The 12247-nt window shown below is 39.0% G+C and overlaps 1 protein-coding gene across 1 annotated transcript; it reads right to left on the reverse strand.

Annotated features, from left to right (window-relative positions):
* Positions 1–10868: 10868 nt before the first annotated feature.
* LOC125787621 (uncharacterized) lies at positions 10869–11889 on the reverse strand. Its single transcript, XM_049472067.1, has 4 exons — positions 11669–11889; positions 11404–11574; positions 11130–11277; positions 10869–11030 (listed from the first exon to the last, which is right to left on the reverse strand). Exons 1-4 carry the CDS (start codon positions 11887–11889, stop codon positions 10869–10871), a joined length of 702 nt encoding a protein of 233 aa, XP_049328024.1.
* Between the last annotated feature and the right edge of the window lie 358 nt (positions 11890–12247).

A 12247-nucleotide genomic window follows, 5' to 3' on the forward strand; every position in this document is an offset into this window, starting at 1 on the left:
TCTTGGAAGTATTCCCCAGAGCTGTCTGGTTCAGGTTTGATAGGAGGAAAATCTGATTCATCTGGCCCTGCAGAAGGTGCTACAGAAGAGGCTGCAGAGGCAGCTGAATCTGGGAGGCGTGGAGGGATGTTATAAACAACAATTCCTCGCGTCTCCAACTCCTGAATCAGACTAAAAAAAAGAAAACACATTGATTTGTTAAATGGTCTTCTTTGTAAAAGGAAACACACATTTTAGATCATTAGAAAGAGCGACTGCTTCCATACTTTTCTTCTGGGTCATCGCTGTCCAGAATTCTCCTGATGATGCCGTATTCAATGCGACGCCCTTCTTTAAGCAGCCTATGAGCATTCTTCTTAGCCTCTTCAAGAACGCTCCTCTGCTCTGCAGGTGGGCGACCATTCATGCATTTCCTGAGGTGCTCAGGGAGACTGTAGTGAGTCGTCTTGCAAAAAGGACACATGAGATGGGTCCTGTTGCGTGACATCCTGTAAGAAATGATTGATTATAAATGATGAACATTCTTAAGTAAAAATAACAATAAAAAACAATAAATTTAGAAGCACAGCAATATTCATCATTCCCACTAAATGTTAATCCTAGTTAATCCCACACATCATACCTTTACAAAAAAATTCAAATCACTGAGTATGTAAATGGACCCATTATTGCTACTCATTATCACTTCAACACCCCTCCCCCATTGGACCATGACCTTAATGGTGCCATGACTGTCCAGTTATTAAGCTATGGGAATGCTCATAATTTTGCTATGTTAACTGCCTGTACATAAGCCCTTAATCCACCATTGTTTTCCATAAAGTCACGTTTGACTGGGAATAATAAACTACAGTAAATACTAACCCTAACCTTATCCTAACACTAAAAAGAACGTAATAGTACCAAAATAGTGTTCTCAGCTTATGAATGGAAAACTACAGTGGATACTAACCCTAATCCTAACATAACCCTACCCCTAAAATAGAGCATTGTTCTACCTAAAGTCAAGTGAGACTGACCATATGGTTTAATATAACAAATCAAAAACAAACTTGTACTTACTCAGGAGAAGCATTAGAATCAGCAGAAGAAGCCATCTCAATCACAGGTAGAATTTCAGGTAGAACTTCAGATAAGATCGGGAAGGTCACTGGCCTTGTCTAGACAAGGAGCAGCAGTGGTTTGGGAAGCTGTTAGCTGAAGTTTATATGATACCTTAAACACAACAACCCGCCCCCACTTGACCACGGTAACTCCTAATTGGATGAAGGATTTAATAATGACCCGCCCCCACAGGACCATGTCACTTCCTCATTGAACAATGACTCTAAACCTTAACGGAGCAGGATACAGTTCCATATATACATTTTCTATATGTGATGTTGTGAAAGAATATAGTGATACCAAATGTTTAGTTGAGTTTTAAGTATTTCAAAGTACCTGACCCTTAAAAAATGTAACCTCAACAAACTGTAGCATTGGCAGTCATTGAAGGGTTGCAGATCTGTCAATCCCAGATCACACATCATATCTTTATATCTGGGAATGACATACCTGCAACCCTTTAATGACTGCCAATGATACAGTTTGTTGATGTTAGTTTTTAGTGTTAGGATCAGGTTAGGGTTAGTATTTAGTGTAGTTTATTATTCTGAATCAAACGTGGCTTCCAGGAAAACAATAATGGATTTAGGGCTCAAGTACAGTAAATATTGTGTGATCTGGAATTAATAGACCTGCAACTCTTCAATAACTGCCAATGATACAGTTTGTAGCAGTTTGTTATGGTTAGGTTAGGGTTAGTATTTACTGTAGTTTTGCATTCATAAGCTGAGAACACAGACCATATGGTTAAACTAACTTGGCTTCAGAGAAACAATAGTAGATTCACACCTCATGTACAGGCCATTAACAGTTTAAAACTGCCCAGTCATAGCACCATTAAGGTCCATTCACAAGCTGAGAACACAGACCATTTGGTAGCAAAAAGAGATATAAACCTCTGCCTGAGTCTTCTTCGACTGTATATATTGTAAATAGTGAAAATACAAATCACCACAGTTTTGATATTTTTATATTTATAAATAAAGTGTAAAGTAGTTTATAATGGATTGCGTCTGAGTCTACCTATGGTTTAATCTGTGGATGCTAAATTTCAGGCCCATTTAAATAAATATATTACATTATTGTACGCTTATTTTTGACAGTAGGATCATGAACCTCATCAAACTATTTCTAGATAAAGTTTCATTTGTGGATATCAGGTTTCAGGTACCTAAAGGTGAAATGCAGTTTTCAGCTTGTGAACGGAATCCCCTGAAGCTACTTTAAATATTAAAACATTAAAAAGAAATTGTGAAGACATTGGTCTTCCCTTTTACAACATCAGTAATTTACCTGCATCATGAACAGCAGCTGATAAAGTAGTATTACCATAACCATGTGTCATGCCTTTAAAATGGTAAATATTGACCCCTGTAAAAGTCTAACACAAGACTTAACCAGCACAAATGCTGCATCTCCACAAAGCCTAGAATGTTGTTTGTAGAACATCAGTGTTTGATTACTGTGGAATGCTTATTATAGACCAGGCTCAGAAATTGAGCTCAATCAGTTAGTAAGTTAATGCAAATAAAAATATTTTATTTCATTGCATAACATGTTTAGTTTCTCTTTAAAACCTTAGATTTGTTCTTTCAATCTATTACATCTGTTACATCAGTTTAATATATTAATCCCTGAAAAATAAGTAAGTACATGGATCCATTATCACTACTCATTATCACTATGACACCCCTCCCCCATTGGACCATGACCATAATGGTTCCATGACTGACCAGTTATTAACTTATGATAATGCCTATTGTTGTGATTGTCAATAAATAAGGCCTGTACATGAGCCCTGAACCCATCATTGATTTCACTACCATATGGTATGTGTTAATTGACCCCTTATCCTAAACACAGACAAAACCAAAGAAATAATACTTGATTTCAGGAAGCAGGTTACATCTGAAAAAGCCCAGAAAAGGCTGTATTTTATCAGGCTGCTCAGGAAAGCAGGCCTGAAACACAGTCCTCTCACTCAGGCCTATAGGGGACCGATAGACAGTATCCTCACCACAGGTATTACGGTCTGGTATGGCAACACCACACAGACAGAGAGTTATAAATATGGCAGAGAGAATTACAGGGATACAACTTCCCTCTATGGACAGAGAGAATCATCAGAGACTCACTCCACCCAGCTCACTCTCTGCTCAGACATAAACACTGCACCATCTACTGTCAGATTCATGGCAAAACAAAAACTTAAAATGTGAACTAAATATTTATTTTCTATGCTAGATGACTATTTCCCCTTTCCCAGAATGTGCAATATTTATATATATATATATATATATATATATATATATATATATATATATATATATATATATATATATATATATATATTACAGGATACAACTCGGTACTTGTAGTTAAAAATCTTCTTGGTTATTTATTTATTAGGCCTTGGTATAATTGTTTTGTTTTTGTTTATTTTTACGTTTATAATGTTTTATCTTTTTAAATGTTGACTCAGAGAGCCCTGCACATGAATTCCAATGTGTCTAGACTGTGGTCTGTACAAAAATGGCAAATTAAAACCTTAAACCTTGTATTACATTGTATAGGTTTAGCTTAGCTTAACCACTTATATTACATTTTATAAGGTTAGCTTAGCTTTAGCGAGTTGTGTTAGCCGCTAGGCTAATTAGCACTATTTTATACATTTATTCAGTCCACCATTTCTGTCAAGACACATATACAAGTGTGTTTAACCCTCCTCGAATCCATTATGGTGCTCATACACTGCATTTAGATGCGATTTGGCTTGAAGTTCTCCATCCACCTGCAGATTATCAGGGCGTTAGACCCTTTGAGGAATCTGATTGGCTGCTTTGATTTTTTACTAAAGAAAATAAATTATAAATGCTGTTTGGTAGAGTGTTTGTCTACTAACTATTTTTATGCTATTTTGTTATAAATAAAAATTTTAATTATATAGGTTTTCTGTCTTTCCACTTTTATCAGTGTTTTTTGTTACCCATATGAAACCTGGGACACATGTAGGAATCTTGTATCTTCTGTGGTAAATCAGTAAATTCTCTCAGGCTAAGGCTGCGTCCAGAAACTTTTGCTACTCCTCCTCTCCTACTCCTCCTTTCCTACTCCTCCTCTCCTACCCCGGAAGAAGGTGGAGGAATCGAGGAGAGGAGAGGAGAGGAGGAGGAGGAATGGAGGGAAGGAGCTGTAATTGGGGAAATGGGACAGCTGATCCCTTTTAGATAGGATGTTGACTACCGTTGAACTGAGCCAATCACAACGCTCACTTTCAGCACGCTTCAGAACATTACTATCACACACAGCTAAAAATTCAGGTATTCCAATAAAATCCTGTTTACTCCCAGACGCATTTTTGGCCGCATCTCTGACCAGTGACCCTGGCAGCCCTGTCTGACCTCAGCCTTATGAGGGATTCAGTTTCCTCATCAGTCCCTAAGTTAAAATAAATAAGTAAATAAATGAATTAATTAAAATTGTATATATATATATTATAAATAATATATGTTTTTATATGTATAACATGATACACATAGGGTCATAAATATAGTTTTACTGAGCATACAGTTTATCTAAACTATTAATTATATTACTGCTTTACTGGCTGTTTAATTAGATAAGGAACCTAGTTAATTAATATGTTTATGACGTATATTTGTGCGTTGCCTTCCCCATTCCCGCGTGCTCTGTGGGCGTGGATGCAGTGATGTCATTGGAAAATCCTTAAAAGTCTTCCGGAGTAGGATACACTGATGTAACCTCCGTTGGAAGCCTACTACAGGTGGATTTTAAGCGGCTCCTTTCGTCTCCTACGGTATTCGGACAGGCGGCAAGATGGCGTCACGAAATCAGTTTCCGGGTCACGGAGGAGAGGAGGAGGATCGGTAGGAAAAAGGAGACACTTTTGGGGTTTCTGGACGCAGCCTAAGGCTGTATTCGGAATGGCATACTACATACTACTCGCGTACTAAATCTGCCTAAAGCCAGTATGCAGTACGCAGTATGCGACCAAACTGAGGATCTGTAGTGCACTACAGGTACCCGGATGGTGTACTACTCCGCTCCGATTCCGCAGTGTGCATGGGGAGCTATCTTCGCGGTGTACTGCATCCCAACATGCATTGCGACTGGCTTCTCCAGCTCGTTTCAGAAAAAAACAAGATGGAGGCGAGTGCGAGAGATTTTTAAATTTTATAAATAAATATATTTTTTAAATTAAGGGAATTATTTTGGAAAGTATTGGCTCACCGCTGTCGAGCCCCCTCCACTGCCGCGGCCGAGCGCTGTCCGCCGCCGGGACCCTCCGCTGCCGCGCGTTCTCCGCGGGTGGGGACAGCGGAGGGTCTCGGCAGCGGTGAGCCATTACTTTCCTTGATGCAGTAAATTATTCCCTCAGTTTTAATAAATTATTCTGTTATTTTAATAAATGATTCCCTCAGTTTTAATAAATGATTCTGTTACTTTAATAAAAAATTCCCTCAGTTTTAATAAATCGTTCTCTTTATTTAATAAATAATTACCTTTGTTTAATAAATCATTCTGTTGATTTAATAAATAATTCCCTGTGTTTAAATACATATTTTTCTTTTAAATAAGGGAATTATTTGAATACAAATTAATAAAATTGTTTGATTTGTGTTGAGATTGTGTAAATATGAATGAGAGTTTGTTTAAATGTTTTCTTCTTGTTGGTACTTACATAGATGAAAATAGTAATCTACTAAAATAAATAGAAAAACATATTTAAATATAACTGGAACATACTTGGGTTGTGGGGGCTGCTGCTAATTGGTTGTTAGAATTGGGTTAGCTGCTAAACTCTAAAATAAAAGCAGCAATTGCTGTTCTGGACAGTATGCAGATCTCATTAGTTTTAATAATGAAAAGGTAGGACATTTTTCACGTTCTTTCTGTTTACAACTCACTCTAAGGAATTCAGAGCACTACAGAGCACTGATTGGTGTGTCATGGGGCCATGTAGGGTACTACAATCAAAAGTGTTGCAGTACCGAATACTACATACTGGGCAGTGTGTAGTATGCAGTACATACTAGTGCAGTATGCAGTACGCAGTATAGTAGTACGCCATTCCGAATACAGCCTAAGTGTAACAGACACTTACCCAACCTGGAAACAGTCTAATGACTCTCACCTGAATCCAATTACCTCATTAGTGCCTCTTCTTCTACCTCTCCTGATTCAGTATGGAGTTAAATCAGTGTCACCAGAACCTGAACCAAAAAACACAATTCTTGAAAATAAAGAGCGTGTAATCTGGTGTTCTTGAAAAAATTACCTTCAAATATTTAGATAATTAAAACAGTTTAGAACAGTTTTTGCAACAAGTCTCACGTTGATTACTTACATTTTTATTTCTGCTGCTTATGTCGATTGCTGTTGTTAGTTAATGTAAGCAATGTTTTTGTTTGTTTTAGTTTGTTGTTGTTCAAATTATTACTATTTTATTGTCTTGAAATAGAAAATAAGATACAGTAATGGGCATGATATTTCATATTCACAGATTAACCCTTAGGCAGACACAGACACAATCCATTTAAAAAACAATCACTTTATTTATAAATATAAAAATAACAAAACTGTGGTGATTTGTATTTTCACTGTTTACAATATATACAATTGCAGAAGACTGACTCAGGCAGAGGGTTATAGCCAATCTAGGTCCAAACCCTCCCCAGCAAAGGATTTTTTACTCGCCCCGTAGTTATATAGAATTTCTTCATTGACTTTGATTCCTTTTTGGGCTATGAAAAGAATGACATCTCTGTCATCTAGACTGTAAAGTCTAGGTCTAACGTTGGCTCTTTTTGAAGAGTGATTGATTAACCGGCCAATTGTTTGCTTCCCAGGATGACACTCACACTCTTCTAAATGGGCATCAACGCACTTACTTTGATCATTTTTATCTTTATAAAAGAACATACATCCACTTTCCATGCCAATTGTGGATTTGTGGGTCTCAATACCGACTTTTCTACTGACTACTTTCCCATGGTAATCGCAGATGACCTCCCCAATCTGAAAAGCCCTGGTAGCTACAACACCCCTGCCCTTGCCTTCCACAGGAACAGCAACCAGTCCTTTCCACTTCTGCTTCATTATGCACTTCTGCATGCTGTGGCTCTCCATGGCATTGTCCACTCTCCCAGAGGGTTTCCATGCCTTCACCACCAGGGCAGCATCTGGAACGTTAGCAGTCCATCCCTGCTGCTCTATCCAGCTACGCACCCTGGATTCGCTTGGTTGCCGTCTGCCAAAATGATCTGCAAATTAAAAAAAATTGATTTAGTCAATGCTATGAGAAATCTCAAAAAATTGGAAAAGCTTGTTAGAATCATTCATATGGAATAGTTACTTTAAAAATACCTCACCTAGGACATGCTGCACTCTGAGTTGTTTTTGATCACCACGCCAGCGGTCGTAGCAATGACGGTCGTGCTCCTTAGCCACTGACACCCGTTCTGAGCGCTTAGGAGGTGCAGAATCCAGTGTAACAGGGTAGGACTGGAGAAGCAAGTCGTAGGCTTGTTGCTCGTCCATCTTTAAGCATCTACCACCAGCATGCTGCCTTCCTTCCTCTCCACTGAAAGCAGAAGAAAGAAAAAAAGAGTTCGATTAGTATCGGTGTACGTACATAATATAGACAACATACAGTTGTGGTCAAAAGTTTACATACACTTGTAAAAAAACATAATGTTATGGCTGTCTTGAGTTTTCAATAAGTTCTACAACTCTTATTTTTCTGTGATAGAGTGATCGGAACACATACATGTTTGTCACAAAAAACAGTCATAAAATTTGGTTCTTTCATAAATTTATTATGGGTCTGCAGAAAATGTCACCAAATCTGCTGGGTCAAAAATATACATACAGCAACAAAATTTGTCAATTTTGGTGATGTAGCGAGTTGTGTCAATCAAATTAGCTTCATGTCATGGCCTCTTCACTTCTTGTAAGTGATTCTGATTGACTACAGCTGTTGACTTCTCATGAGCCCATTTAAATAGGGCTCATTTGACCCAGTGATTAGACTCAGCTACAAAAGCTACAATGGGAAAGTCAAAGGAACTCAGTGTGGATCTGAAAAAGCGAATTATTGACTTGAACAAGTCAGGGAAGTCACTTGGAGCCATTTCAAAGCAGCTACAGGTCCCAAGAGCAACTGTGCAGACAATTATACGCAAGTATAAAGTGCATGGAACAGTTGTGTCACTGCCACGATCAGGAAGAAAACGCAAGCTATCACATGCTGCCGAGAGGAGATTGGTCAGGATGGTCAAGAGTCAACCAAGAATCACCAAGAAGCAGGTCTGCAAGGATTTGGAAGCTGATGGAACACAGGTGTCAGTCTCCACAGTCAAGCGTGTTTTACATCGCCATGGACTGAGAGGCTGCCGTGCAAGAAAGAAGCCCTTGCTCCAGAAAAGGCACCTTAAGACTCGGCTGAAGTTTGCTGCTGATCACATGGACAAAGATAAAACCTTCTGGAGGAAAGTTCTCTGGTCAGACGAAACAAAAATTGAGCTGTTTGGCCACAACACCCAGCAATATGTTTGGAGGAGAAAAGGTGAGGCCTTTAATCCCAGGAACACCATGCCTACTGTCAAGCATGGTGGTGGTAGTATTATGCTCTGGGGATGTTTTGCTGCCAGTGGAACTGGTTCTTTGCAGAAAGTAAATGGGATAATGAAGAAGGAGGATTACCTCCCAATTCTGCAGGAAAACTTAAAACCATCAGCCCGAAGGTTGGGTCTTGGGCGCAGTTGGGTGTTCCATCAAGACAATGACCCAAAACACACATCAAAAGTGGTAAAGGAATGGCTAAACCAGGCTAGAATTAAGGTTTTAGAATGGCCTTCCCAAAGTCCTGACTTAAACCCCATTGAGAACATGTGGACAGTGCTAAAGAAACAGGTTCATGCAAGAAAACCATCACATTTAGCTGAACTGCACCAATTCTGTCAAGAAGAGTGGTCAAACATTCGACCTGAAGCTTGCCAGGAGCTTGTGGATGGCTACCAAAAGCGCCTAGTTGCCGTGAAAATGGCCAAGGGACATGTAACCAAATACTAATGTTGCTGTATGTATATTTTTGACCCAGCAGATTTGGTGACATTTTCAGCAGACCCATAATAAATTTATGAAAGAACCAAATTTTATGACTGTTTTTTGTGACAAACATGTATGTGTTCCGATCACTCTATCACAGAAAAATAAGAGTTGTAGAACTTATTGAAAACTCAAGACAGCCATAACATTATGTTTTTTTACAAGTGTATGTAAACTTTTGACCACAACTGTATATAACATATATAAGTTTAAACCATGCCACAATGGAGGAATCAAATAATACTCACTCTGAATCACTTGTGGCGACGCTTTGCAGAAGTAAACTTGCTTCCACAACATTACTGTCCACCTGCATCCTGTTGTTACGCCTCTCTGCAGTGGACGAACTGTGCATCAGGTAGTCTGCCACCATGGACCTCTGGGCATCAGGCATGTGTTTTGTTGCAGTCTCAAACACCCGACGTGCCATCTGACTGTTTACCTTCGGCAAGTTGTACCTTTGAGAAAATAACAACAACGTTGTCATTAATATTATTTTACACACACGGCATTTATACTTTATGAAGTGCAAGTGTACTGAAGGGAAGTTTTCCTGAATTACATACTTTTTGTGCAGCCTTTCCAGGTCATTAGAGGCATTGTAGATGGGGTTGCCGGTGGATGAGATGAAGAATCTCTCTGACTCTTTATCATCATCTTCACCTTCATTAGTCTTTTTCCTTTTCGCCTTTGTTGTTGGCCGAACCTCTGTGTAGTAGGTGTCAAACCACTGTAGAAATGGTAAAAAGAGGTAAATATATTTAGTTCATAACACAAAGCACTTTTGTCAAATTAGTGAGGCAGTTAAAAATGGGTGATCTTTGTTAACTTACCATCTCCTCTTCCAATGTGAGAGCAAAGGTAGCCACTTGTGTTGCCGTCTTGTGATCAAGGACTCTCTCGACAACATGACCTCCTTTGCCATGGAATGGTTTGCGGATCATCCAGTCTTTGACCTGCAAAACAAGAAAACAGGTATTTATATATTTGGTGAACAATGAGTTTATGCAGAATTGAAACAAGTAAATAATAATAATTTGACACGTGCATATTGCTAGTAATAACACTTACAGTCATGTGCTCCACAACACCAGGGCGGTGTAGGTGACGCAAAATCAAAACTGCCTCTAGATAGTAGAGGACGAGCTGTGACTCCGGCAGGGTCAGCTGGTGGCCACGTACATGTCTGGGTCCAGTCAGCTTTGCAATCACGGGAAGGAAATCTTTGTTTGCCGCCTCTAACACAGCCCAGCAGTCCTTTGGTTGGAGGCTCCCTTCCGTGAGAATGGGAAACCTGTGAAATAAAAAAATAAACAATTAAAGATAGTTCATGATAAATTTGGAAATGCTATTTTTTTAAAACAATAATATGAATTCAATTTGATATTAAATGAAAAATGCTCACTCTTTTCTTGTCGCCTCCTTGTTGAACTGCTTTGTTATTGCAGCCTGGATATCTGATAACAACACAGTGTAGAGTTGGCAGTCATTATAGAGTTGCAGGTCTGTCAACTCCATGTCTGTGCTGCTGATGTGGAACTTCAAGAACCTGTGGAGAAAGTCATAGACCTTAAATTAGGCTCGAATTTAAGTTGGTCAGCTGCTATCAATGGAAAGATCATTTCACACACTGCTTACCGTTTAACGCTCTTGATGTAGTTATGCACAGTCTGCTTACTGAGGCCAACTTCAGAGAGAGTATTAAAATACTCCCTGGTCCGTTCCGTCTGATGGACAAACAGGAGGCTTGGCTGTTTGGGGTCCATAAAATACATGAACCTTGCCACATTCTCCACCTAAAACACAAGAAAGCATATTATTAATTTAAACAGTCATCAACTAATACTAGTTAGGGTGTCTGTATAATGCTTTAGCTGAATTCTTCATGTTCTTACCTCCTGTGTGAAATTGTCATTTTCCAAGTCCACTTCCAAGTAGTGAGCAAAACTTTTCAGCAGTGGATGTGCTGTGGAATGCTTAAAATATAAGCCTGCTGAGGCCATTTTCTCCCTCAAGGAAGTCTTCTGTGTTGCAGACGTGGACCTGAAATACAAAATATGGTCAATTTGTAATGTATGTATGTACTGGTGTTTATGCATTACATGTCATGCATACAACTTATCTGATGGGAGGCAGGAAGATATATAAGGAGGCATATTGAAAACTCACTCTTGGAAGTATTCCCCAGAGCTGTCTGGTTCAGGTTTGATAGGAGGAAAATCTGATTCATCTGGCTCTGCAGAAGGTGCTACAGAAGGGGCTGCAGAGGCAGCTGAATCTGGGAGGTGTGGAGGGATGTTATAAACAACAATTCCTCGCGTCTCCAACTCCTGAATCAAACTAAAAAAAGAAAATACATTGATTTGTTAAATGGTCTTCTTTGTAAAAGGAAACACACATTTTAGATCATTAGAAAGAGTCACTGCTTCCATACTTTTCTTCCGGGTCATCGCTGTCCAGAATTCTCCTGATGATGCCGTATTCAATGCGACGCCCTTCTTTAAGCAGCCTATGAGCATTCTTCTTAGCCTCTCCAAGAACGCTCTTCTGCTCTGCAGGTGGGCGACCATTCATGCATTTCCTGAGGTGCTCAGGGAGACTGTAGTGAGTTGTCTTGCAAAAAGGACACATGAGATGGGTCCTGTTGCGTGACATCCTGTAAGAAATAAGATTAATATAAATGAAGAATGTTCTTAAGTAAAAATAACAATAAAAAAAAAAAAAATTAGAAGCACAGCAATATTCATCATTCCCACTAAATGTTAACCCTAGTTAATCCCACACATCATACCTTTACAAAAAAATTCAAATCACTGAGTACGTAAATGGACCCATTATCGCTACTCATCACTTCAACACCCCTCCCCCATTGGACCATGACCTTAATGGTGCCATGACTATCCAGTTATTAGGCTATGGTAATGCCCATAATTTTGCTATGTTAATTGCCTGTACATGAGCCCTTAATCCACCATTATTTTCCATAAAGCCACATTTGACTGTAAATAATAAA

Source organism: Astyanax mexicanus, chromosome 25 (assembly GCF_023375975.1).
Source record: "Astyanax mexicanus isolate ESR-SI-001 chromosome 25, AstMex3_surface, whole genome shotgun sequence".
NCBI classification, from domain to species: domain Eukaryota; kingdom Metazoa; phylum Chordata; class Actinopteri; order Characiformes; family Acestrorhamphidae; genus Astyanax; species Astyanax mexicanus.